General features: G+C 52.1%; 1 protein-coding gene across 3 annotated transcripts; it reads left to right on the top strand.

Annotated features, from left to right (window-relative positions):
- The first annotated feature begins 1,043 nt into the window (after nucleotides 1-1,043).
- On the top strand, nucleotides 1,044-25,786 carry Triobp (TRIO and F-actin binding protein). Of its 3 annotated transcripts, none has more exons than XM_027403975.2 (14): nucleotides 1,044-1,205; nucleotides 6,663-6,719; nucleotides 9,610-9,678; nucleotides 9,789-9,878; nucleotides 10,174-10,283; nucleotides 11,724-12,252; nucleotides 12,826-12,936; nucleotides 19,512-19,659; nucleotides 21,086-21,188; nucleotides 21,619-21,778; nucleotides 21,854-21,967; nucleotides 23,497-23,583; nucleotides 24,249-24,409; nucleotides 25,060-25,786. In XM_027403975.2, the coding sequence occupies exons 1-13, from the start codon at nucleotides 1,059-1,061 to the stop codon at nucleotides 24,405-24,407; spliced, it is 1,884 nt and encodes a 627-aa protein (XP_027259776.1). In that variant the 5' UTR covers nucleotides 1,044-1,058; the 3' UTR covers nucleotides 24,408-24,409; nucleotides 25,060-25,786. The 3 variants fall into 3 exon arrangements, with proteins under 3 accessions (XP_027259776.1, XP_027259777.1, XP_027259775.1); XM_027403974.2 differs by lacking the exon at nucleotides 1,044-1,205 and adding an exon at nucleotides 5,084-5,341; XM_027403976.1 differs by lacking the exons at nucleotides 19,512-19,659; nucleotides 21,086-21,188; nucleotides 21,619-21,778; ... (2 more) ...; nucleotides 24,249-24,409; nucleotides 25,060-25,786 and adding an exon at nucleotides 13,087-14,006.
- Nucleotides 25,787-26,972: the final 1,186 nt, after the last annotated feature.

Genomic DNA, 26,972 nt, shown 5'->3' on the forward strand with positions numbered 1-26,972 from the left:
GATTGGAACTCTTGATCCTCCTGCCTCACCCTCTCCCTTAGCCTATACCAGTATGCCCAGCAAGAGCAATGCCTTTGAACTCCAAATCAAGATGGCATCGTAACTGGAGCTGCAGATAATCCAGGCTCCCTGGCCCACACCTAAGGGTAGCTAGCTAGAAATGGAGACGTTGTTTTAGTTTCTTGACTTGGTTAACACTCATGGGTCATTGCATCAACTCATTTTACCCAGAGTGAGGTTGAACCGCTACTGCCACACAAGCTTCCGGTGCAATCAGCAGCAAATTCCACCAAGGTCCTTCCTCACCTGTAGGACCACGCTGAGCTTCCGCAGGCAAAGAAAATACAACACGTTGACAAGGGAGCTGGGGACATGAGCAACAGATGCACACCCACACCCGGGAACCCAGCGCTTCTTAACGGAAAGTCCCACGTAGCAGATTTCGCGAAAGCTCTCTCCCTTTCTGTCTACCACTCCGGATCTCATTTTGTGCGCAGCTTACTTGCTAGAATTGTCTCTGCCTCATTTCTCTCATCCTCACCCCGTGAGACCTCGAGAGGGCAAGTAGGTCCATCTTTGAACCACTGCGTTCCCGTGGGTAAAACAGAAACAAATGAGCCCCTTCTCAGGTCTGTGGGGAGCACGAAAAGCTAACTCCGTAGGTAACGAGTGGGGCTCGCTGAATCCTTAGTACTGGGTGCTGTACTCCGTTCGCCTTGTAACCCAGGCGCCAAGGCCGGGTGCATCCAACCATTCGGGCGGGGGGGGGCTTGAGCTCTCCGGCCCAGCCGTGAGACCGGACTGCCCCGCCCCTGCGATGTCGCCTGCAGAGTCACCTGCAAGCTGGCCCTTCCTTCCTGCAAGTTGTCGGCGGGAGCCCTGCCCTCCCTGCCCGCCGCCCCATCCGCCCGCCCTGTCGCGCAGGCCCCGCCCCCGGCCCAGCCCATGCTCCTATTGGTCCTTTCGCCGCCCCCGCCGCTGTTTGCCCTGACTTCCAGGCCTCCCATTGGCCCGCCCGGGTCCTCCCAGGAAGTTTGAAAAAAAAAAAAAAAAGTTTTATGGGCGGATGGAAGGGGCCGGGGCAGCTCCGGGGAAGGGAAGGGCTGGAGTTGAGGCTGCCGGCGGCCGAGAGGGGCGGCGGGCTGGGTGCGCCGCGGAGCCCGGCCCGAGAGTCCCGAGCAGCGTCCCGGGGCGCCGCCATGACGGTGAGTGGCCCCAGCCGGGACCTGGCGAGGCCGAGAGCTGAGTGCCGGGCAGCTCGGTCCAGACTTGTCCCCCCCCCCCCCCGTCCCCTGCCCTCCTCCCCCCGCGGATCCCGTGCGGTGGAGGCCAGTAGTCACTGACAGACTCAGGGCGACACTTTCCCCACCCTCCGCCTGCCAGCCCCCTTGGTGGAAGTCCGACTCACACCCCAGGCTGCTTGACTTGGCCTGGGAAGAGGTGCTCCGGGCCGAGGATGGGCCCCGCTGACCTGACTGGACTGTGATGGCTGTCCTGCCCATGTAGGCTCTAGCCAGAGATTGTGGGGTCCGGGCCCCGCCCACCCCTACGGTTGAGAGACCCCTCCTGGGGCAGCTGAAACTGAGTCCTCATGGCGTTGGGCGCTGGGGACTTGGGCGGGGTCAGAAGTTTCAGTTTCTCTTGGAGGTGGGCTCAAGCAAGTTTTGTCAATCAATGGCTATGCCCTGATCATCTTATCGAATCTCACAGTTGAGAGCACTGTCCTCCCCATTTCACAGCCAAGTGAATTGAGGCTTGGGGAGAGGCGCTGGTGAGGTGTCCTGAGTGTAAAAGAAGAAACAGCCTCTTTTCCAGGTCGGTCTGACCACCTGGCTACGATGTTCTGGAATGGAGGGGTGGGGCTGGTTTTGATTTCAGACAGGCTCTAGGAGTCTGTGGCCCTCCTGGGGTTGGGAGGATGAACAGGGTGTGTATGCACATGCGCAAGGGTAGGCCTGGTGAGGGGTGGGTTGTGCTGCTGGGGGCGTGGCCTGTGGGGCCCCTGCTCTGTGAGTGTGTGTCTGTCTGTCTGTGTCTCTGTGTCTGTGTCTGTGTGATGACCTGGCTCTGTTGCCTGGACTTCCTCAGCCTCCACACATCCTGCCACCTCCCTACTGGCCTTTCCTGGCCTCAGCAGCCTCCCCTTCCCTGTTATTGAGCAGAGGGATGTTGGGGGAGGAGTTGAGTCAGTGTCCTGAGCTAGGGGGAGGTGATTGCCTGGCCCACTGGGTGCCTGCCAGATCCTAAACTGGATACTTGCATAGTACCAGATTGATCCTTTTAAGGTTGATGATACTGTTCCTGTCATAGAGTTGGGGAAACTGAGGTACACAGGAGTGAAGTATAGCCCTGGTGATGCAGTTTGGCCTTGGCTGGGCCACAATTTATACCCCGGTCAGTCTCAGTTTGCTTTCTGGGGAGAGATAAGAAGTGTACACAGTTGCCACTCCCAGGAAGCACGTGCTAAGCAAGGGTGAGTCTGCTAAGCACCACATGTGTGCCTGTATCCTGAAGGAGGGGTGCCAAGAGAGGTATGGCATCCCTCAACTTCCTGAGGGAGTTGTCCTCTGATTACATGACTTTGTCAGACAGTGATGGACTGTGGAGGAAGGGGTATGTTGATAAAGGCTAATGGCCATCTCAGGAATGCTGGAAGCTTAGAGAGGGGTCTGAAAAAGGACCATAGCTTGAGCCAAGAGCAGTGGGCAGCCATGAATGGTTTGGAACAGGGAATAGGCTTGTGGTCTCCATTCACAGTGCTCACTGCGCTCGTCCTGGGCACCATTCAGACTTGAGCCTGTTCCAGGTCCTCCTAGCCTTCACACTCTATCATGTCTGCAGCCCATCTCCCAGACACACACACACCCTACCTCCAGCTGAGTTCTCTGTGCAGCACAAGTAGCCGAGGGCTGGCTTCAGGGAGCCAGCCAGTAGATCTGGGCTGACCTGGAGTGCAGAGCCTCTTTCACATCTTGCCTTAGCCTGGGGAAACTTGGTTAAGGAGCCTCTTTCTGCAGCCACTGCTGGGCATCAAATTATATACTTGTTCTGCATGTTTACTGTCTGTCTCCTAAGCTCTCCCACCAGGGTAGGGGGCCACAGCTCTTGTTCACAGCTGATATCTTACCCTAGAACAGTACTGGGTTCTTTCCTTTCCTTTCCTTTCCTTTCCTTTCCTTTCCTCTCCTCTCCTCTCCTCTCTCTCTCTCTCTCTCTCTCTCTCTCTCTCTCTCTCTCTCTCTCTCTCTCTCTCTCTCTCCTCTCTCTCTCTCTCTTTTGTTCTTTCTTTCTGCAGACTCTGAGCCCATCTAGATCTTTTGTTGTTGGTGTTGTTTTGGTTTTTTTGAGACAGGGTTTTTCTGTGTATCCCTGGCCATCCTGGAACTCACTCTGTAGACCACCCTGCCTCAAACTCACAGAGATCTGCCTGCCTTTGCCTGCTGAGTTCTGGGATTAAAGGCATGTGCCACCTGCCCTGTACTGGATCTTAATCAGCCCACCTGGAGAGAAAACCAAAGTGTTTACAGCAATCCTAATGCAACAGGGGCCTCTGCACTGTGTGTGGGAGGCAGCTGGGGGCAGTAGGCGGGTGGTATGGGGTAAGTACTGAGGAGAGGCCTCGGATGATGCAGTTAGACAGGTCTGAAGGCATGAGCAGGGACTTGGCTTGGTCAGTGGAGAAGAACACTTAGTATTTCTGGTTGAGGACATGGCAGATGCAAAGGACTTGGGGGGTTGTCACTATGTGTTGGGGATCTGTGAGCACAGTGTGGTGGAATAGTTGGAATAAATAGGTAGAGGCAGGCCAGACTGGTAGGAGAGATTAAGGCATTTGATGACCCCACTGAAGGGGTCCCCTTGAAGTGTATGTGCTTAGAAGGGACTGAAGCTATCTATGGCTGAGGTGACAGGCAGGAATGACTTGTGGTACTGGTTGGGGAGGAGGGCATGAAAGCCTATGGGTGTTCCTCACACTGATCTTGCTGGTGGAGAATAGGCAGCTGAGCCCTAGGAGCTGGGGAGGTGGCAGCTCTCTGGATGCAGCTTGTCAGATCAGTTTTATTTGTTCATTTGTGTGTGTGTTTCTGTGTCTCTCTCTGTGTATATGTGTGTCTGTGTGTCTGGGTATGCCTGTGTGTGCATATACATCTACATCTGGAGGAAGCTAGAGGTTGACTTTGGGTATGTTGCACTCCACCTTAGTATATTATATTTTATTTTGCATGACTTGGTTTTGCTGTGTAACAGCCTTGGCTGTCCTACAATTCACTCTGTAGACCAGACTGGCCTTGAACTCACAAAGATCCGCCTGCCTCTGCCTCCCAAATGCTGGGATTAAAGGCATTCACCACCACTACCCAGCCAGATTCAGTTTTGTGTGTGTGTGTGTGTGTGTGTGTGTGTGTGTGTGTGTATGTGTGTATACCTACATCTGGAGAAAGCTAGAGGTTGACTTTGGGTATGCTAAACTCCATATTATTATTATTATTATTATTATTATTATTATTATTATTATTATTGGTTTTTTGAGACAGGGTTTCTCTGTGTAGCCCTGGCTGTCCTGGCACTCGCTCTGTAGACCAAGCTGGCCTCCAACTCACAAAGATTCGCCTGCCTCTGCTTCCCGAGTGCTGGGATTAAAGGAGTGCACTACCAATGCCTGGCTTCACCTTATTTTTAAGACAGGATCTCTCAGTGAATTTGGAGCTTTCTAGTTTAGCTAGCCTGGCTGACAGCAAGCCCCAGGTCTCCTCCTCCACTCTCTCAAACTAGGATTATAGGTATGACCATCACACTCAGCTTTTTATGTGAGTGCTGGGGGTCCAAACTCAGGACTTTGTGCTTGTGTGGCACTGCTTCCCTGACTGAACCTCCCTAGCTCTTGTCAGATCCTGCCCATAGGTTCCCCTTCCAGAAGGATTAAACACTCATTTTGCTGGTCTTCTCTCCCTGAAGTTGCCATGCTAGGTCACACCAGACCTGACACACTTCAACGGGTACTGCTCTCAGAAGTCACCTGGGAGCTGTTCTGACTACAGTATATTCGTTCTCCTTGGAAAACTGTAGCTGGGGCAGAACCCTTAGTCACCAGGCACATATGAGCCAGAGCCTAGAGGGGACTGTGCATGTGACGACGGGAGGTGGCCACTGCCACTTCACTTCTAAAGCAGCTCTCTGGGTTCCTGTCTGTCATTGTGCTTGGGGGCCTTCTCTTCGGGTCAGCCTCGTGGTGCCAGCTCCACAGACCCGGCTCCTTTGCACAGGAATTTATGACAGGAAGGTGGAAGACATTTATGCACTGCTTCTCCTAAGACCTGCTGTGACTAGGCCTCTCTTCCAGGTCCTGGGGCTGTGGAAGAGGGCGGCCCATGCTGAGGGGAAGTGGGGACAGATATGGTTGGTTGCTATCTTCAGTCTTAGTTGGAGATCATCCTGGGGTTGCCTTGTCATAGATGGGACATGGTTTGACAGAATAGAAAGCAAACAGGACGAACACAGCCCCAGGGTTTCCAGACTTGGCACATAGCCCTCCTTTTCCCTCAGACGGGTATGCAGGGTGAGGGAGCCCCAACCATGGCTGTGGGCAGTTCAGACTACTGGCCTGAGACTACTCCACCTGAGGAAATGGGATTCTTTAGAGGAGAGATGGCCAGGTCAGGTGGCTCTGGTTCCTAGCTGCTGCTGCCATAGCCCCACCACCCCACTGCACTATGCCACTGACTCCTTTCACGCAACCAGACACCTTGGCCCGGTGAGGCTCACTTGATGCAGGCTCTGATAGGTGGGCTCAGAGCCATAACAACAGGTGGCACCTCCTCCCTGCCAGCCTGTTTGGCTCGTCCTGTTCTCTTCCCTGCCAGTGGGCAGGAGCTAAGGCTACTGAAGGACCGAGACCTAAATAGGCGAGGGCCTCCATGGTCAGGGAGGGTCTATGGGACGATACCCTCCAGATGGGCAGATCAGATCTGTAGACCTAGGCAGATAGAACTCACTCAGCCTCCCTGTGGAACATGTTGCAGCTGGGGACCCCCAGACTCCAGGGCCATGCCTCCCTGGGTAGGACCTGCCAGGTAGGGCTTGTCAGGATTGAGGTGCCATGGCCTGTCCAAGGAGATCTAGGGGAAAGAGGCCATCTGCCCTCAGCCTGGGCCTGGCTCAACACTTCAGGGTCTCTAGGAGATGAGGGAAGGCAGGATTGGTGGGAGGATCAATGGTGGCTTGGGTAGAGAATTAGGTTGTATCCGCATAGTCCACCTGGATCTTGTTGAAGAGAACTTGGACATTTGCTAGGTTGTTTCTCAGGGTTACCCTCTGTACTCCCTAGATCTCTTTATAGGCAAAAGAGTTCCTTCTGTTTCCTCTCTCTCCATCTTGGGTGGGGCCAGGGAGCTTGGACATCTGGGGTGTGTGTCTTAGCCACTCAGCCCAACCTCTTGGCTCTCAGAAGATGCTGGGGAAAGGGCCAAGGCTGTCTCAATGGCTGGGAGCTTGCTTGGTTCTGCCTGGTTTGGGGGAAAGTTCTCTGAGTCCTTTGCCCTCTTCATTTGTCTCCCAGGACCTAAGTGTCACAGAATAGGGCAAGATGACTGTCACAGTCCCTCCTAGCAGCCCATTTGGCTTTCCTGATGAGTCTAACTGTTGGCCTTTTCATCTACCTATAGCCCGATCTGCTCAACTTCAAGAAGGGATGGATGTCAATCTTGGATGAACCTGGAGAGGTAGGATGCTGGGCTGGAGGGGGGAGGTTGGGCTGGGCTAATGCAGGGCTTCTATGGAAAGGTGCTTGGGCTAGACTTGGGAACCAAGGTGAGGGCCAAGTGAAAACCCTTAAGGAGTCGAATTTCTGGTCCAGGGAAAGGGAGACTTAGTAGGAACTCAGGAGGGACAGTTTGCTGGCTATCAGCTTCCTTATCTCTCATCTATTTTAACACCTAAGTTGCAGGGTGGAACCTCCCTGCTGTGCACACTCCAGGTCCTGTCTTAGGTCTACAGGAGTGCAGAAGCATGTTGGCTCTCCTTCCTCATGACATTGATAGCTAGGAATCTGAGGGTCTTGGTTGGGTGAAGGCTTCACAAAAGCCTGAGTTGTACAGATTTCCTGACAGTGGAGTATGGAGTGGAGCACAGGCTCTGTTGGTGAAATCACAGCCTCAGTCACCAGGTCTGTGACATGCAAATGATGGACAAAGTGGAAAACAGAGTCACTGTATTGAGGGGGCCAGAAGCCTCTGTTGCCTGCTGGGAGCTCAACTCATCACCCTTCCATCTATCTAGTCTAATGTGTCTATCCTTGGGAATACCTGAGGCTGTGCCGTTCACTAACTCTGTTCTGTCAGCTGCCAGGCAGGCTGGAGGCTGGGAGCTAAGCTGGCTCCCTGCCTACTCTGCCTGCATGTGTCTGTGGCTCAGATCTGCGTGCGGCCCGCATGCCGGGCAAGGCTCAGAGCCAAGGGGAATCGCATTGTGTTTCCTGCCCACACGCTTTATTCCCCACAGCTAGCAGCCTTCTGTCCCTGCTGCCTGCTCAACATCCCTTAGTGGCTGCTCTCCAGGCTCACACAAGGCCTGGCGCCCTGCCAGTGACCCCTTCCTGGCCTCCCTACCCAAGGTCTCTGGAGGGCAGAGGGATTACGGGCCCCACCCAGAACTGGCCGTTACTCATGCTCTTTCATAGGGTTTTGGAATGTCCAAACTGGAAGGTCCTTAGGAGTTTAGCCAGCCCAGTTCCTTGTACACAAATGGGAGTCAAGCTTACAAGAGTGAGACCTCTTTCAGGCAAAGTGATTCCTTGGGCAGCCCAGGCCTAGACTGGTTTTTAGGGACTCTGGTTTTAGGCTTTCAGAGCTCCAACCATCTTCTCTGGCAGAGTAGGCCTAGAGGGCCAAGAAACTGTTTTTCCATAGAACTCACCCTACTGCAGATATAGTTGAGGCCTCAAATGGTACCTTAGTCCACTCCAGGGGCAAGAATGCTCCTTTGTTTGTTTGTTTGTCTTTCAATACAGGGTTTCTCTGTAGATTTGGATCCTGTCCTGGAACTTGCTCTGTAGAGCAGGCTGGCCTTGAACTCAGAGAGATCCACCTGCCTCTGCCTCCCAAGTGCTGGCACTAAAGGCATGCGCCACCACTGCCCAGCTGGCAAGATTGTTCTAAGTGACTGGCCTCTTTGAACTGTTCCAAAGATCCTGTACAACATGCCTGAAGAGACACATGAAGGATTGATGCCTCCAATGTGACTCAAAGCCTAGGGTTATCATCCCCACTGTGCAGTCAGAACACTGAAAACTGGGGAGGTGACGGCACTGGCTGAAGGGCACACAGCAAGGCAGCACTCATAGTCTGAGGTTTTGGTGCTAAACCCTGTTTCTCAGGGGAGACCACATGGAAGGAAGTAGAAAGCGTCACCTCAAATGCTAGAAACAATATCATGTCCTTAAGGAACAAAAACAAGAAACAGCACTGACAGGGTTGGTGGTGTCAAGGGAGCCCCAGGAGGACTGGTCTGGGAGTCACTGGTCCTGGCAGTGGGCTGATCCCAACTGGCCTTCCAGTAAAGTGACAAGAGCCTGGGGGAGGCTAAGGTTGGTGCGTGGGATGTCAGGTTTATCTGCCTGTCCCTTTCCCACATGGCTTACCAGCCTAACTTTTGACACCTGATAGGCACGGCAGGGACACTCAAATTGCAGAGTCACTCACAGTGAGATGTGTGTGAACAGCCCTCAGCACAGACGGGGAAGCAGCACCAAGTTGCCTGCTCCAGGCCTCTTTCTACCCTTCTGTCTGAGAGATCTTTGTCCCTGACCCTGTGTCAATCCAGTGGGCATGTGGAAAAAGACTGGCAGAGGTCAGGCTCAACTTAGTCACTGACTTGCTAGGCATTTAACCTCTCAGAGCCCTGCCCCTTCCCTCATGTGCACTGGAGGAAGTCAAAAGCCGGGCTTTGATGTCTTCCGAGGGGGCTGGAATAGGCTGAACATACTTCAGTTGATAGAATGGTTGCCTACCAGGCATGACCACTGGGTTCAATCCCCAGCATTACATAATCCAGGCATGATGGCGCATGCCTATAATTCTAGGATTCAGGAGGTGAAGGCTGGTGAAGTTCAGGGTCAGGCCAGCAAGACAGTTTAGCTGGTAAAGCACTTGCCGTGACAAGCCTGGTGACCTGAACTGATTCCCGTTGGTTCCTGGAATCCAGGGAGGGTGACAGTGATGGAAAGGGGACCCCTCTCCACAAACCTGCCTTCTGCCCCTCATGCAAACTGTGGCACATGCACCTGTGCACACCCTGCTCGTCCCAGCCGCGTCACAGATTGAAGGCCAGCCTGAGTTACATGGGAGGGACCCTGTCTCAAAAAACTAAAAAAGCAGTGACATGGGGGTGCCAGCCAGCTAAGGAAACATTGCCCGCTGGGGCCACAGAAGGCATAGTTATCCAGAAGGGCCAGTTCATAGCCACTGTCTGCTTGGCTTCAGATCTGCCTTTCTGATCTGTGACTCCCTTCCCACCCCTCAACTGTAAGAATGGGAGTAAGGGATGGGACAAGCACACACAGGCTCCTCCCTTCCCCCCCCACCCCGCCCTTCCTCACCATCTCCTCCTTCACAGTGGAAGAAGCATTGGTTTGTGCTGACGGATTCCAGCCTCAAATATTACAGGGACTCCACCGCCGAGGAGGTGAGGTGCCTGGGTGGGTGGGCCCTAGAAAGGGCGGGACCCATGGTTGGGGTCTTTGGAGTAGGGCTCCTCAGGGCCCATGTAGACCATGGTGGACCCTCTTGCTTTAGGCAGATGAACTGGATGGTGAGATCGACCTGCGCTCCTGCACAGACGTCACCGAGTATGCAGTACAGCGCAACTATGGCTTCCAGATCCATGTGAGGCTGCATTCAGATCCGGGAGGGGGAGGGTATAACCTGGAGCCCGGGGCAGGTGTTGGCCCTTCTCACTCATTTAACCTCAGTCCATGCTCAGCCAATCAGCAGTGCTGATGCCCATACTTAATGTGTCTAGGAAGGCCTGGTCTGAGGTATTTCTACAGGCTGGCAGAGGGTTTTGTACCCTCTGCCCACATGGCCTTATACACTCTCCTGGGAAAGGAGCACCACCTCCACAAGGGGAGGGAACACAGGGCTGGCTATGTGGCAAGCTACATGTGGAGTACCCTTGCAGACCAAAGATGCCGTTTATACCTTGTCGGCAATGACCTCGGGCATCCGGAGGAACTGGATTGAGGCTCTCAGGAAGACTGTGCGTCCAACTTCAGCCCCAGATGTCACCAAGTATGTCTTGGGCTGGGCTCTGGGGGGAGTGACAATGCTGTGTCCCTGAATGGGTTCTGTGTACTCACCCGAGGGCCTGGTGACTGTACCTTCCGGGCCTCAGTTCCTCTAGCAACAAAATGTGGGAAGAGCAGTAAATGCCCTTGGCCATCCAGAATCCATTGAGAACTTAGGGTTTGACCTGCTGTCTTGTTAGGTCCCCTTACATTTTAAAAGCTGGAAAAGGTCTTGGTGGTTTAGACAGGAGGCTTGAAAGGCAAAGTTGGCTCTTCTGCCTGCTGGGTATCATAACCTCTGCATACAGCTGCTGTGGTGGTGGGGGGGGGGGGGCTGAGACTCGCAGCTGCTGCTGCTGCTGGGCAGAAGGAATGAAGTGTAGTGTTAAGATGTAAGCGTGAGTCCCCAAGCCTGGCTACACCTGGTTGTTCAGCCGTAGGCCAGAGGCTTTCCCATCTGTGTTTCAAATTCCTCATCTGTCATTTTGGATATCATGTCTGCACCTATGTAGGCATGTGTCCAGGGCCCTTGGTGAATTCTGCAGAACCGTGCTGTTGGACTGTTTGGTATGCAGGCTGGAATGCTTTGCAGGATTGGCCCAGAAGTGTTAGTAAAGGCCTGCTGTGCAGCTCAGCAGCCCTTAGCTCACAGTTTGGCCATCAGGTCAGAGGGCACAGCTGAATTGCTGGGGAAGCCCTTTAGAGGGAATTGCTTCTATCTACCCCCACCAAAACCACCAGAATATGGTCATATGATCACATTGCTGCAGAGAATGCTGGGAAGTATAGTTTGGAATGACAGTGAACATAGCTGAGCTGCCACTGTCACTCAATGTCTCCACCTGTGCTGTGTTCACTCAGGTGTCAGTGTTTCCCTCGTCAGCCTTGCCTACACTGTGCCTGACCCTAAACCCAGGGCCTACATACATACATACATACATACATATATACATAGTCTGTGCACCACATGCATGCAGTGCCCATGGAGGTCAGCAGTAGGTGTCAGGTCCCCTGGGTTGTGAACTGCCGTGTGAGTTCAGGAGCCAGACCTTTTAACTGCTGAGCCAGCTCTTCCGCCCCTTGTGCATTTTTGTTGTTTTGTGCCTTTGCAAAAACGTGCCTCAGCATTTGCAAAGACTCTCCCATTTGCTTTGCACACTGAGCCCCACATCCATGCCATGTGTGGCATTGCTGTCCCTTGTTCCAGATACAGCCACTGGGACTACGAGAGGGGATCTGCTGGTAGATGATCTCCTTAGGGTCTTTCCATGGTCTGATAATAATGAGGTGTGAGTTCTCCACCTCCAGTCAGGACTGCTTGCTCACGGGAGTCCATATCAGTCCTTGGCCTAGAGCCGGGCATATGGGTGACCCCTCTGAAAGTGTTTCTGTGAGTCCCAGTGGGCAAAGATTCCTCCCTGATGTGGCTCTGCTGACGTCCTAGGCTCTCAGACTGCAATAAGGAAAACACGCTGCATGGCTGTGGCACACAGAAGGGCTCCCTGAAGATAGGGGAGCAGCGGACAGGCTCTGAGGTTATCGGCCGGGGTGGCCCTCGCAGAGTGGATGGATCTCGGCAGTCACTGGACTACGTGGAGCTCTCTCCATTAACCCCAAGCTCCCCGCAGCGCGTGCGCACTCTGACCCGCTCCACTTCTGAGCGTCCACCCAAACAGGAGGATCTAGAGCGGGACCTGGCGCAACGCTCTGAGGAAAGGCGCAAGTGGTTTGAGTCCACGGACAGCAGGAACCCAGAGACTCCCAGTGGTGATGGGCCTCGAAGGGGCCTGGGTGCCCCCCTGACTGATGACCAGCAGAGCCGACTCAGTGAGGAGATTGAAAAGAAGTGGCAGGAACTGGAAAAGCTGCCCCTGCGGGAGAATAAGCGAGTGCCGCTCACTGCCCTGCTCAACCACGGCCGCAGCGAGCGCCGGGGACCCCCAAATGACAGCCATGAGGCCCTGGAGAAGGAGGTAGGCCCCTCTCCTCATTAGCTCCCCTCTGGCACAAATGCGCATGGCAGCCCTATGGTGATGAGCAGCTCACCCCATGTCTGGCCTGGCAACTGACACCTCAGGCTCGTCACGGGGACTATTTCCTCCAGCACTCAGAGTTGGTTTTGTTTTGTGTGGCTTTGTCTTTGTTCTGTCCTTAGCCACAGGGAAGAGACATGAGGAGAGGTGAAGAACAGGCCCTTTGCTGTGTGACCCTCTTTGCCCTCCTTGACATCTGACCTGCTAGGCCCCACTGTTTGACACACGTGGTGCAGAGGATGTCCCCATTACAATCATGGGATATAGATATCTGTTACCTCAGTGTGCTGTCCCCAACCTTGCCTGGTCATTGACGTAGCCTTCCTGGGCCCAGCCAGAAAGTCCCATTGTCTGTCTGTACCTCTCCCTCCCCGGGGCCCCTGCTCCTTCTCCAAACCAGAGCTGTCACTAAACGTGCTGGGGAAGTGGGGCTTATAGCCGTGTGGAGGTCGTGGCTGTGTGCTCCTTGCCTCCCCATCCCAGAATGCCCACTGGCCTCTTCCTGTGTCCCAGGTCCAATCTCTCCGTGCCCAGCTAGAAGCATGGAGGCTCCGAGGGGAAGCTCCTCAGAATGCCCCCAGACTCCAGGAGAACAGCCATATTCCTCCAGGCTACATCTCACAGGTGAGGCTGAGGAATTGCTTTGTGGGGTTGGGGGGGGGCAGGTTTCTGGTTGCTGTGTTGTCAGAGAGCAGCTGTGTTTGGGGAGCCTTTTCTGTATGTGAGAATTGTGCCAGGTGTTTGCTATACATTGTGTCATTTAATTTCCCACAGCTGGTGGGCATGATCACTGTGCCCATTTTACAGACAAGGCCACTGAGCTCTGAGCCCGAGGGTTCCCAGCCTACAGGTATCAGAGGTGGGATTTGAGCATGGGTCCGGCTGACTGCAGAACCTGTGTGTGAGTCCCCGTGTGACACTCTGCACTTGGACCTCTTCCCTGCACCACTGTGGGGAAGTGGGGAGCCAGTAGTCCTGGGAGTCGCTCTCTAAATTCAGGGAAAGGCTTTCCCTGCCTACCAAGGAGGTCTGTGGGACTTGGGAGCCTCCAGTTTGTCCTCAGGAGTTTGCTTGAGACAGCAGTTCTCAACAAGGGAGGGTGACTTTCTCCCTCTAGGGCAACTTTGTCCTCCCTGGGAAATGACTTTGTTCCCTGGGGACAGTTGTCTATGTCTGGGAATGATTTTGGGTATCACAACTGGACAACTAGCTCACTAGAAAAAAATTGTGTGTGTGTGCATATATTTATTATAAATTATAAATGGTTGTTTAGTATATAATGTACAAATAAAGTATACAATCCTTTTTATTGTGAATTCCATATAGAAATGGATATTTCTCAGACTGCTTGCTTTAATGACTTCTTATCCCTGTGGCCACAGTTTAACAAACACAGGTGGTTCTCATGTGTGTTGAGTGATATTTTTTGCAAATGAGTAAGATGAAAAGACGTCAAAACTTCTCAAGATCAATGTTGTAAGCAAATTCTTTGCTGAACTGAATGACAGCTCTCTGTTGAGACTGAGAATAACCTAGTCAGAATAGCTCACCTTTTTGGTTCTGTATAAATGTAATTCTAAACATGACAAAGTTCGAGGCCGAATTTGAATTCCTAGCATTTTCTCATGACTTGTTTAGTTCCAGACAATGTAGAAAACAATAAACTGAGTCCCAGTTTGTGGCATTGAGCAGTTTCCATGGTGTGAGCCTCCCTCTGCGACTGATGTCAAAGCCATGGTATGAAGGCCCTGAGCTTGGGATGGGTTTCTGCTGTCCTGGTGCAAGGTCAGGATGCAAGGATGCACACACAATATAAACACATCGTGGGGGCGGGGTGGGGCGGGGGTGGGAGGCAATGATAAGCATCGCCTTGACGTTTTCTGTCTTGTTACTTTCTATGGCTGTGATAAAATATCCTGACCAAAGCAACGTAAAGGAGAAAGGGCTTGTTTGGGCTCAGGGTTTGTCACAGCAGGAAGTTGGGGCAACAGGGCTCTGAAGCAGCTGTCACATGGCATCCATAGCCAGGGGACAGAGATAAATGCTGTGCTCAGCCACTTTGTTGCATTAGTGCAGTCTAGGACCCCAGCCTGATGGTGCTACTCTCCTTTATGGTAGCCTCTCCACCTCAGGTAAACTAATCAAGACAATTCCACTCAGGCACTGCTGTAAATAATCTCTCATAGTCAGTCTGGAGGCTCGTTGCCTAGGTGATAACAGATCTGTCTAGTTGATAATTAACACCAACCTTCACAACTTCCTTTATTTTTTTTTTAGTGTAATTCATTATAAGTATGTGTATTTAATTTTTTAAAAGTACTTTGGCTTAACACCTGGGTCACAGAATTCCGAATAATTTGGCAGTCAGCTGTCTGTAGTCTATACCATACATACCAGTATTAGGAGGAGGAAAGAATGCTGGGATCCCAGGGAGTTGACACGAGGAGGTTCTTGGAAAGTACCTTGATGGTCACAACTGCTCTGAGTTGTAGTGGTGAGTGGGTGGGGATATTGGCTATGTTGGAAGGTTCAGGAGGCTGGTCGCTGCCTACAGTAGAGCCCGCAAGGACAAGCTGAAGATGTGAGAATTCTCCAGGGGCACACAAGGTGATCTTGGAGTACAGTGCAGAAGGAGAGGACAAGGCTCAGGCCTCAGGGGCTAGGACAAGGCTGGCTGAGAACAGACTGACAGAGATCTAAAGGGAGATTTTGGGCCCTAGTGACTGGGGCTTAGGAGGGCAATGGAGCCCGTGGAGACCTGGTTCTGGGCCGCCACACTAGCAGGAGCTGGCTACTGCTGAGTTGTGGGTGGGAAGGTCAGTTGAAAGAGCAGAGGTTTGGGACACTGTTGAGGAGGCTCTACTGGGCTACTTGGGCTAAGAGAAGGTGGAAGTGGCCCAGTGTTATTAGGTCCTGCCCTGGGTGGGGTCTGGGGTCACTGAGTGGAACTGGGAACGCCTCTTTGGGAGGGTGCACTTGCTGGGGTCAGAGCAGTTGTGTGTGTTCAGTTTGCTATTAGAAGCAGCTTCAGATTTCATATTAGAAAAAGCTTGTGTTACTCAACTGAAAATTTAAAAGCACTACTATGGCTCCTAAGCACCTCAGTGAGAAACCTGAGGCCCAGAATTGTGGTGTGACCTTTGAACCATAGGCAGGCCTGGAGCTTTTGCTTTCTGGTCCTCTTCTGCCCCATTGGACACTTCAGAAGCTTGCCAGCGCTCCATCTTTGGGGCAGGCGAGAGGGCGAGACAGAAGTGCTCAGAAAACAGTGATAGCTGGGATGGCAGGCACAACAGAGAAGAGGGACTGACTGTACAGGAGGAGGTGATTGGAAACTCAGCTGACCCTGGAGAGGTGACTGCCAGGAAGAGATCCCCCAGCCTGTTCTCCCAGGCTGAGTGGGTGCCCCTCTTACAGGGCTGGGGTTTCAGTGGTGGGCCTGCTGTAGCGCTGAAGTAGCATAGGAGAAGGGCACTGTAGCTAATGCAATAGGTTCTAGGCAGAGAGGTGGCCAGTGTTGGGACATCTTGGATACTAAGGAAGGTAGGTCACAGTTGACACCTAGCTGGCTCTCACCCCCTTGCTGAGTTCTCCACAGATTTGGAATACTGTGCCCAGTAGCCCTTCTGCCCAGAGAGCCTCACAGCAGGTCCTTGTGAGGCCTCTGATGGAGGCTGAGGCTTACAGGTGAAGCATTTGGAGTATGGTGACTCATCTCTACTCCCTAGGTGGCCTGGTCTGTAAGGGCACAGTCAGAGGACAGGAGCAAAGGCCCAGAAGGACAGGTGTTACCCCCACACATACTCAGAACATCTGGATCCAGCCTTTCCCCACTATAAGCCTGCAATGGTCCCAAGAGTAGCTGCAGAAGTGGGTGGAGGTCTTGGTGGGGGAGGAGCTGTGTCCCTTTATGTGACTCTTACATACGTACCTTTGTTTCTTCCTTGCCCCAGCCCTTTTCGGTGGTCTAAATTTTTTTTTTCTTTTATTCATGTGGTGTGCACATGTGTGTGTGTGCTTATGTGGAGACCGGATGTTAATGTTTGTTGTTATTGTTGGTTTGGTTGATGTTTGTTTTGTTGTGTAGCCCTGGCTGTCCTGGAATTCACAAAGATCTGCCTGCCTTTGCCTCCTGGGTGCTAGGATTAAAGGTGTGCACCATCACACCTGCCTGGCCTCTCTTTACCTTTTTTAGATTGTGTGTGTGTGTGTGTATGTGTGTGTGTGTGTCTGCCCACCAAGGTCAGAAAAGAGTTTCTGAACCCCTGGAGCCGAAGTTCCAGTGGGGTAAGCCACCTGACCTGGGTCCCATGGAATAGCAGGAAGTGTTAACCCTGATCCATCTCTCTAGACATCCCCCTCCTCTTTTCTTTTGAGACCAAATTTCACTATTTAGCCTCACCTAGCCTGCATCTTGGGATGTAGACAGACTAAACTCTGCCTCCCAAGTGCTGGGATTAAAAGTGTGTACCACCATGCCCGACTATACCTTAAGTTTTTCAAACAGAGTCTCTCACTGAACCTAGAGCTTGCTGTGAGCTGGGGAGCTGCCTCTTTCACACCTAGCACTGAGGTTACTGGTGTGTTTATGTGGGTGCTAAAGAGCTGAACTCAGAAAATAGTTTATCCATTCAGCTATCTTTTCATCTCCCAAACACTTTTTTAATTACATAAGAAATATAGCCCTGCGTGATGGTGCATGCCTTTAATCCAAACACTCAGGAGGCAGAGTTCAAAGCCAACCTGGTGTACATAGTGAGTTTAAGGACAGCCAGAGCTACATAGTGAGACACTGATTCAAAACACCAAAAAATTGCCTGGCAGTGGTGGTACACACCTTTAATCCCAGCACTCAGAAGGCAGAGGCAGGCAGATCCCTGTGATTTCAAGGCCAGCCTGGTCTACAGAGTGAGTTCCAGGACAGCCAGAGATACACAGAGAAGCCCTCTCTCAACAAAACAAAATATAATAAAAAACAAATTATACAAGAACTACATATTTTTTTTTAAAGTAATGAAAATACCAGGCATGGTGGCGCATGATCCCAGCATTTGGGAAGCTGAGGCCAAATGGTAAATTTAAGTCCAGCCTTAGCTAGAGGCTAAGGTCTTAGACCAAGACCTTGTCTTTAAAAACAAACAAACAAAAACAAACTATGGGCTGGGGCTGTGTGTGGCTCAATGATGGAGTGCTCACCTGGCATACTGAAGGCTATGGGTTCCACTGCAAAATTTATCTAAATTAAAAGGTTAAAAATGAGCCCACAAGGGCTGTTGAAATGACTTAGTATACTTGCCTCCAAACCTGAAGACTTGAGTTCCACCCCAGGAACCCACATGATAGAAGGAAGGAAACTTTAACCTCCACAGTGTACTGTGGCATTTGTGTACCCCACCCCTAAAAAAATGTAGGAAGATGGGTTGGAGAGATGGCTCAGAGGTTAAGAGCACTGGCTGCTCTTCCAGGGTTTATGAGTTCAATTCCCAACAACCACATGGTGGCCCACAACCATCTATAATGAGATCTGGTGCCCTCTTCTGGCACACAGGCATACACACAGGTAGAGCTCTTCACATTTTAAAAAAATGTAAAGAAATGAGCCCTGGTGCTCATTTCTTCTTACCCCACATGTACCTCTGCCCACCATTGCACACATCTAGATCAGCTTCCTGTGGCCAAGGGGACAAATTACTGCCAACAGCTGGGACAGTAACACAGACTTGCCAATCATCTTGCTGAAACCCAACACAGACTAAGTGGAGTGTGGGTGGGCCTGGGCCACCCTCCTTTTCTAGGCTGCAGGTGGGATCGTGCGCTCTGCAGTCTTGCCTGTTTCACAGCTTATGTTCCTTCCTTCATTCCAAAGCTTTTCACTCAGTGCTACTCTCCTCTCCTGGTTTATCTTCTGCCCTGCCCCACCCCCGTCCATTCCTCAGGCCACCAGATTGTCTAGGACAGTCTTCTGTTCCTATGGGCAGCTGGTTAGAAGTTTTAGTTCCTTTTCTCGAAGACGAAGGCAGTCCCAGGTCATATATGGATACCCTTGGAAAGATGTGATTCAGCCTGGCACAGTGTCCTTTCAGCATTTTCTGTGTTTTTGCATGCCTGGACTAGGCAGGCAGTGGCCTGTTTTGCACCCATGAATATTGTCAAGAGTCATCTTGCATTCCACAGCAGGCCACATGGCATCCCTGCCCTCCAGCAGTTACCTAGTGTCCTTTGCAGGCTTAGACCCCACCACTGACTCAGAGAACCCACTTGTGCCCTAGTCATTGTACACAGGTAGCTTCCTGTGGGATGTTCCTTCCTAGGAGTGGCTGCCCAGGCAAGGGTTAGAGTTACAAAAAAATAAAAATAAAAAAGCAATGATGCCTGTCATCCCAAGCACTCAGGAGGCTGAGGCAGGAGTGTTGTGAGTTCAAGGTCAACCTGGCTACATAGCAAGACCCTGTCTCAAAAGGATGATGATGACCCCAATCTGCCCATATACATCAGACACAGTGGCACTCCAACAGTAGACAGGGGTCTAACTACTTACCGTCTTGTCTGCAAACCATTTCTATGTCAACAGTTCCAGCTCATTTACTAAGGCCCTATCATGTGACTTACCCTGGCCTACACCCCAGGCCTAAGCTGGGTCAGGTGTACCTTGTCATCAGGCTATTATGTTCCAAGAGAAGCGGGACCTTGGGAGACAGGGGAGAGGCTGCCCAGGGGCAGTACCAGAAAGGTGTTTAAGATGGGCTGTGGGGGAAGTGAGTTCCCCAGAAGAGAAGCATTCCCACTGCAGGAGAAGAATAGTGTTGTTATTGAAGGGGGTGAACACATGCATGCTTGGTGGAGTCAGTTCTTGCATTCTCAGGCTTACACTGAGCCCTTTTACCATCCCAAGAACTGGTTTTATAACTATGAGGTTGCTTGGCAGTGACAGCTAGGCAGAGATGGGGCTGTGGGAGCCAGACTTTATTCTGCAAGTGTGCTATCACTGCAAGATTTGAAGCAGAAAGAGGGCTTGTGATGTTTGTGGCTGAGGGAACAGGTAGTGGGAACAGGTATGGACTCATTCATGGTGCCACATTTCAGAGCAGGGTAATGAGCCTAGCCCCAGGCAGGCTTGTACTAAGGCCTGGAGCCTGGAGGGGCTTCTAGTCCAGCCAATGGGGGCAGCCTCATGACCTCACTGGCCTCTGGATTCACAGGAAGCCTGTGAGCGCAGCCTGGCGGAGATGGAGTCCTCACACCGGCACGTGATGGATCAGCTGCAGCAGCACCATGAACGGGAGCTACAGCGGCTGCAGCAAGAGAAGGAGTGGCTCCTGGCTGAGGAGACGGCTGCCACAGCCTCAGGTGAGGACCAAGGGTGTGCCATGGGCAGGGCCTGGGGCTGCCACATTGAACTTGGAAGCCCCTTAAGTAGGGAGTTGGGGGAAGCAGTCAGTAGGGGTTGGAAGCGCCAGAAGTTCCCTGTGGTCCAGATTGAGAAGGAGGAAGTAAGGCAGTAAAAGACCTCTCCTCCCATGTGTTGTGACTTTTCTTCCTTGGGTTCTGTAGACATCGAGGGGTACCTCGAGCCACATACTATCTCTATGCCAGGGGAGAGACACCAATCAGCTAGTCTGTTCTGGTAGAATGTCACCTGCCTAGGTACTTGGTTAGACCCTGGGATGCTCAAGGAGTGGTTGTGACCTTTGCCCTACTGGAAGTGTATACCTCCCATACATTTCTCATGGGAGCACCCTGAGTGTTCATGGTATCCAGGGAAGTGAGGAAGCTGGACCCCAGAGAGGTTAGTGATTTGTCCCAAGTGACACAGCTTGGAAATGACAGAGCTGGGCTTTGAGAGCCAATATTCTGATTGCAAAGCTGGGCACTGAACTGCCTCACTTTTCCCAAGCCCAAAACAGGAAATAACCTGAGACAAGCAAATTCTATCCACCTCTTCTGTCCGCTGTGCCTGGCATATCCTGGCTAGCACCTCTGACTTTGCAAAGTCATGAAGTCATGTGAACCTGGAGCTTGTATCCTGCTGATACTGGCCAAGTGTTCCCTATGCTCAAGTCTACATGGTCACTTCTGCCAAGCCGAGGGCTGTGTTCATGTTTCAGGGCAGACCCACTTGGCAGGCAGCCTAGAGTAGCAGCTGTCCCTCCCCAACAGGATGCAGGCATCACCCAGTGATCCAGCACCAAAGTTTCTACAGTGAACTTGAACTTGATGGAAGTGACACTGTGTTAAATAAGAGACCACCAACAGCCTTGTATCCCTGCATGGCAGGGACTGCCATGGAGGGGGAATGAGATCCTCCCAATATTCAGTGGTGTTGCAAGTTAGAATTGTAGATAAATCTAAGGCTGGAGACTTGCATACTTCGTACCCTGCCCTGTGCAGTATGGGAAAAATGCTGGGTTTTTGGGAGCTCCCCAGTAGAAACAGCCTACAGGAGCCAGCGCTTGGGCCTCACTCTTCAGGCAGGGCAGATTGGTATTGATGGATGGCCCTCCAGGCACTACAGGGATGGTGTGAAGTACTGTGTGAGGCTAGCCAGAAACCACTAGTAGAAGGTGATACCAACATATCACCCCAGGTGAGCCCATCACACAGGATTACTTCAAAGAGGATCCAGAGAAGTTGACCAACTCACCCAAAGCCACTGGGTTCAGGGCACAGCTTCAGCTATGGTCTTTGCACCCCTCTGGCCCTGTCTGCACCAGTACAAATGGAATTGTGTAGATCCCCTTCCAACATGTCCTCTGCCTGTCTGCTCTGCTCCTAGCCATTGAAGCCATGAAGAAGGCATATCAAGAAGAGCTGAACCGGGAACTGAGCAAAACACGGAGTCTCCAACAGGGTCCAGATGGCCTGCAGAAGCAACACCAGTAAGATGGCAGCAGGGTCTGGGGTCTAGGGTGGATCTGCCTCTGAGCCAGGAGCACCACTTGCCCTGATAGATGTGCCTGGGGCTTTGCTGAGGGCCCTTGGCAGAGGACATATGAGTCATAAGTACTCAGGTCCTGGCCTGTGTGCCCCTTTAGTGTCTCCTAGAGCCGGTTGCTGCTCTTGACCACTAGGGCGTCTCCCTGCTCCAGCATTGTTCAGGTGCCTGAGCTATGGTGGTGTGAGAGGTAGTCCCTGAGCTAACCCTCCAGAGGCAACCCCTGCAGACCAGAGAGGCTGTTACCAGCCCACCGCTACAATGGTCTGAGTTCAAAACCACAAGTATCCCCAACCAACAGTGCTGTGACTCCAGGCCAAGCAGTGGCTCGAGAGTCACTGTGGTCCATTTCTGTCCCATCCTGTGCGGCCTAGGTTGGACATGGAGGCACTGAAGCAGGAACTGCAGGTGCTGTCTGAGAGGTACTCCCAGAAATGCCTGGAAATCGGTGCCCTGACACAGCAGGCAGAGGAGCGCGAGCATACCCTGCGGCGCTGCCAGCAGGAGGGTCAGGAGCTGCTGCGCCACAACCAGGTAGACTGGCCCGGAGAGGCTGTGACTAGGCAATGAAGGGGCTGGTGTCCCCACCCTGACATCCTATCCTCTCAGGAGCTGCACTCACACCTGTCAGAGGAGATCGACCGTCTACGCAGCTTCATCGCCTCGCAGGGCACAGGCAATAGCTGTGGGCGCAGCAGTGAGAGGAGCTCTTGTGAGCTGGAGGTAAATGGTCTCCCCTCTTCTGCCCTCTCTTCCCCTCCCCTCCCCTCCCCTGTGCCAGGCAACCCCTGGCTCTAGGACCTGTATGGAAGTTCCCTAGCAGGCTAGGTATCACCTGCAGGTGCCACTCAAAACTTTGGGATATTCCAGGCTAAGTCAGAATTCTAGCCTTTGATCCAATCTTGTCATCTTCCTGCTGTGTGACCATGCTCAGTCACTCGACCTTTGTGAGTCCCAATAATTTAAATATAAAACAGCTAGCATGTTGGGCATGGTGGCACACACCTGTAATTCCAGGACTCCAGAGGCAGAGGCAGGTGAATTTCTGTAAGTTCAAGGTTAGCCTGGTCTGCAAAGCAAGTTCCAATTCAGCCAGAACTAGATAGAGAAACTCTGTCTCAGAAGAAAAAGAAAAAGAAAGAAAAAAAAAAAAAAAAAGCCAGGCAGTGATGAGACACACCTTTAAATCTGGCACTCAAAGCCAGCCTGGCACAGAGAAAGTTCCAGGACAACCAGGGCTACAGAGAGAAACCCTGTCTCAAAAAACCAAAATAAAATAAAAAAAATTAAGGGGGCAGGGGCAGCTAGCACTCCAATTATGGGGGAAGTTGGAAGGAGGAAGTGTGAGTGATTCTAGGATCACCCAGCTTTTTGTTTCATTTATTAGCAAACATCTAAGGCAGTGGTTCTCAACCTTCCTAATGCTGAGACCCTTTAAAACAGCCTCATGCTGGGCATGGTGGGGAATCGAGTTCCAGGACAGCCAGAGAAACAGTGTTTTGAAAAACAAAACAAAACCAAAAAACAGTACCTCATGTTGAGGTGACCCCCCCCAACCATAAAATTATTTTCATTGCTACTTCATAACTATAATTTTACTAGTTATGAATGATAATGCAAATATCTGATATGTAGGATGGTCTTAGGCACCCTGTGAAAGGGTTGTTCCACACTCAAAGGCGTCACGAGCCACTGCTCTGAGGCTTGCTTCTATACATAGAAGTTCTAAGCCCTTTGACTGTTCTCTTTCATTGAGCTCATTAGTCAAGCACTGCCACTGTCTGCATTAAACCAATGGATAAACAGAAGTCAGTGGCCTTCCTGAGGCCACCCAGCTATTGGTATGGAAACTGGGGCTAGAACCAGGCAGTAGATCGCCAGTCTGAAGTTTAAAGGCTTTCCTGCTCAGCTGAGTTCAGAGGGTGCAGTGGGGGTCGTCCTGCTGCAGTCACATAGCTACAGTTCACAGTAGAGCCATAACAAACCCCTTGACCCTGGCACCTGGGTCTGGTACTATGTTAGTCTGTAGCTGAGGTAGCAGGGAGAGTCCTACTCACAATGTAAGAGTGAGGAAAAGGAGAACAGAGGCAGGGGGACTTCCTGGGGCAGTAGACTATAGGATGCAGGCCTCTCCGTGGGGATTGGGGTTGTACACAGGGCTTTGAGTCATCGAGATGTCAGCCTTCAGGGCAATATGGATCTGGGTAGCCTTGGCCTATGGTCCTGGCTCAGCCCAGCACATGTGTCCCTAGGTGCTCCTGAGAGTAAAAGAGAATGAACTCCAGTACCTGAAAAAGGAGGTGCAGTGCCTCCGGGATGAGCTCCAGGTGATGCACAAGGTAGGCAGCAACAGCTGTGGGGTTGGGCGTGCTCCAGGTGCCTCCCTGAGCCAGCCAACGTTGGCCTTATCCTCTCCTCGGGCCTTCCACGTAGGTCTCACTGTCCCATTACAGACAAGCATGATAAGAGAGAGGGGTATGACTCACCCAAGGTCATACTTGCTTTCAGGCATTCAAGGTCGTTTATTATTATTGAGCACCTAGTAGGTGCCAGGAATATAGCTGTGAACAGAACAGGTCACTATCCCAGCCTGGCTGTGGGTTGACTCCAAGTGTTGCTAGGAGTTGGGAAGCCCACACAGTTCTGTACAGCCATTGGCTCCTTCCTGCCTCCATTGAGATGTGGATGTTTGGTGGCTCTCTCTGGAGTATGAGCGGGGAGTGCGCTGGCTGTGCTTGGAGAATAGGCTGAGGGAACTTACTGAAAGATCAGAGCCCCTAGGCATGCCCTCCTGGGGCTCATCCTACCTCATTGTGACCATGAGCAAAGGCTTCGCCTCCCCAGGCCCTAACTGCCACCCCTCTAATGGGACAAGGAAGGACAATGAAGTCCCCATCACTGGAGGAACCTGGCCTTCTCTACTGACAGCAAGGGGCAAAGTGGGTGTGTGTCAGGGAGCAGGTGCTGCAGGCTCCAACCCTCAGCGCTTCCTCTGTGGCCCTAGGACAAGCGCTTCACGGGGAAGTACCAGGATGCATATGTGGAGCTGAACCACATCAAGACACGGTCAGAGCGTGAGATCGAGCAGCTGAAGGAGCACCTGCGCCTGGCCATGGCTGCCCTGCAGGAGAAGGAAGCTGTGAGAAACAGCTTGGCTGAGTAGAGGTGGGCGGGGACCCTGCGTCAAATCTGTGGTCGCTTACATGCAGCTGGATGGGCCAGCACTTCTTTCCCTGGCCCATTTCTCTTTCTGTAAGTGGCATTGTGGTACTGGCTACAAGGGAGTTGTTATGGCCATAAGACAGTCCAGAGTCTGCTGTGTCAACCTGCGCATGTTTATCCTGAGGTGATGACACATGGCTAGGTCAGGGCCCCACAGCCCTGCATCTTAGCCACTATCATGGTAACCGCCCCAGTAGTCTGCCCTTCCACAGGCTAGTGGTGACCCTGGGCACATTCCAAACTTTGCATTCAGTCTTCCCCCAGACCCCAAGCTTTGTGCCGCAGCCAATGCTGACCATAGAGCCCTAGAGATGCTTTCCTTCAGAGGGCTTGAAGTGATAAGATGTGATATGTGATGTATGATGACATGCCATGGCCTGTCTACCTCCTTGTTCTGACCAAACTGGACTTCCTAGGGTGTATGAGTCAGGCCACCCAGGCCTTGTGCAGAGCAGCCTAGAGAAGTGGCTCTGGCCCAGCTTCAGGGCCAGCAGCCATGGGCAGTTTTGCTTGTACTTTGGCTTGGCCCACACTGGCAGGCCGAAGCCTGAGGCCTGCCTTCCCAGTGCTCAGTGGTCACTCTTGCCTTCCAGGTCCCTGTGGTTCAGCTCAGCTGAGGACCCTCCAGCGCCGGGGGACCAGCCACCCTCCTTCTCTGACAGAAGTCAGAAGCCAAGCTTTCTTCTCTCCCTGGGTCACATGTGCACTCACACCTGCTACACACATGCACGCGCACTCGCACATGCACACACACATGTACACACACATGTACACACACACGTACACACACACACACACACACACACACACACACACACACACAGACACACACTGCGGATCTGAGCTCGTCCCTCGCACTGGGTCTTACCTTGCACCTTCTTCGGGATTTTATATGTGAAGAGATTTTTTATATAGAATTTTTGCCTTTTTTTCCTAAAACACTTTAAACTTTATAAAAGGCAATTCTTGGTGGCATGTGCCTCTAGCACTGGCTCCTGTGCCCTCCACTGCCCTGCTTGGGCCTCCTTCCTACCCTGGGCATCTTGCAAAGGCCCAAGCAGGGCCAGAGTGAGTTGACCAGAAGGAAAAGGCCGGGAGCAGCCCTCTCTTCCTGCCCTACCTCTACTAACTACTCCTGCCCTGCCAGGTCCACACCCTGGCCTCTGGACAGGGGAGCCAATGGACAGAGAAAGGAGCCTGTAGCTGTCCCCATAGCTTCACTCTGAGGGGCGCTGGGTGTGGCCCACTAGCGCTAACCATGAAGACACATCTCTTCTGTCCCATGAGTCATCCTAACAATAAAACCTTCCAGCAACTCTGGCTTTGTGGATGGCTGGGCAGGGTAGGAAATGGCAACCAGATTCTTAATGGCTTCTGTATTCTACCTCACCTGAAGCAGGAGTCTGTGGGCTTCCGAGCGTAGAGCTGAGTCCAGTTCATTCCCTGGACCTTGGACATTTGCGTGGTTTGAGGGTAGCAGCAGCAGTAGGGGAACCCACTCTCTACCCTGACAGCAACCAGAAATTGCTCTCTAACCTGGTTCCCTGGTGGATCACCAATGGCTCATCTCAGGCTCACTCATCAACTCTTTATCTGAGAAGCTGTAGACTTGTAAGAGAGGGCAGGTGCTGAGACTGTGCTGCCCACACACACACCATAACATCCTCCCTGGAGCCTCAGTTTGCTTCTTCAGAAAATGGGTGTTTTTTATCATTCCCTGCACTGGGCTGAGATAATGCCCAGAGGTTCTCCAGCCCTGGACAGAGGTGGGAGTAGAGACAGGGAATGTGGCCATCATGGTAGACTGTACCCATGGTCACTTTTTCAAGATCCAGAAACCATATTGGGTTGTGTCCCAGGAGACTGGGATCACACAGGAGACACTGGCTTGGCCTGATGTGGGTTCAAGAACAGCTTCAAGATCAATTTTCCCAAATGGAAAATTCAAGAAGGGCAATCCAAGCAGAGCCACCAGCAGGAATAACTGCTCTTCAATCATTCCTGATGTGTTTTAGGGAAGACACAGCACAGGGACCTCACAGAGCAGTGGTTCTCAACCTGTGGGTCCCAACGCTTTGGGGGGCTCATCAAACAACCTTTTCACAGGGTCGCTTATCAGACATTTACATTTCAATTCATAACAGTAGTAAAATTACAGTTATGAAGTAGCATTAAAAATGAGGAACCTTATTAAAGGGTCGCAGCATCAGGAAGGTTGAGGACAACTATCATAGAGTATAGCAGTGTTTCTCTACATCCTTCCCTATGATTGGTTCAAGAATAGCCTGGATGGCAGGCAGTTCCGCCAATGAGATGCAAGAGAAGTCTGTGTCTGTAGTGTGATTCTGGATGGGCTCTCTTTATTACTGTTCTTTTATACAGACACCCTCTGCCCAAAGTTTCTTAGAGATGATGGCCATCTGTGACTGGCAGCCCAGGCATCCATATACAGTTGAGAGCCTAAGCCCGCCTCTGTCCTCATTCTCACCTCCTTCCTTGAAAGCCC

The sequence above is a fragment of the Cricetulus griseus genome, chromosome 2, assembly GCF_003668045.3.
Source record: "Cricetulus griseus strain 17A/GY chromosome 2, alternate assembly CriGri-PICRH-1.0, whole genome shotgun sequence".
Classification (NCBI taxonomy): domain Eukaryota; kingdom Metazoa; phylum Chordata; class Mammalia; order Rodentia; family Cricetidae; genus Cricetulus; species Cricetulus griseus.

What these genes read in the sequence shown, in the direction of transcription:
- Triobp (XM_027403974.2), top strand. Translation starts at nt 5,099, where the DNA reads ATGAGCCAGAGCCTAGAGGGGACTGTGCATGTGACGACGGGAGGTGGC. An exon ending in GGGACTCCACCGCCGAGGAG is followed by an intron (nt 9,679 to 9,788) that starts GTGAGGTGCCTG and finishes CTCTTGCTTTAG; the next exon opens with GCAGATGAACTGGATGGTGA. An exon ending in GGCCTGCAGAAGCAACACCA is followed by an intron (nt 21,189 to 21,618) that starts GTAAGATGGCAG and finishes TGTGCGGCCTAG; the next exon opens with GTTGGACATGGAGGCACTGA.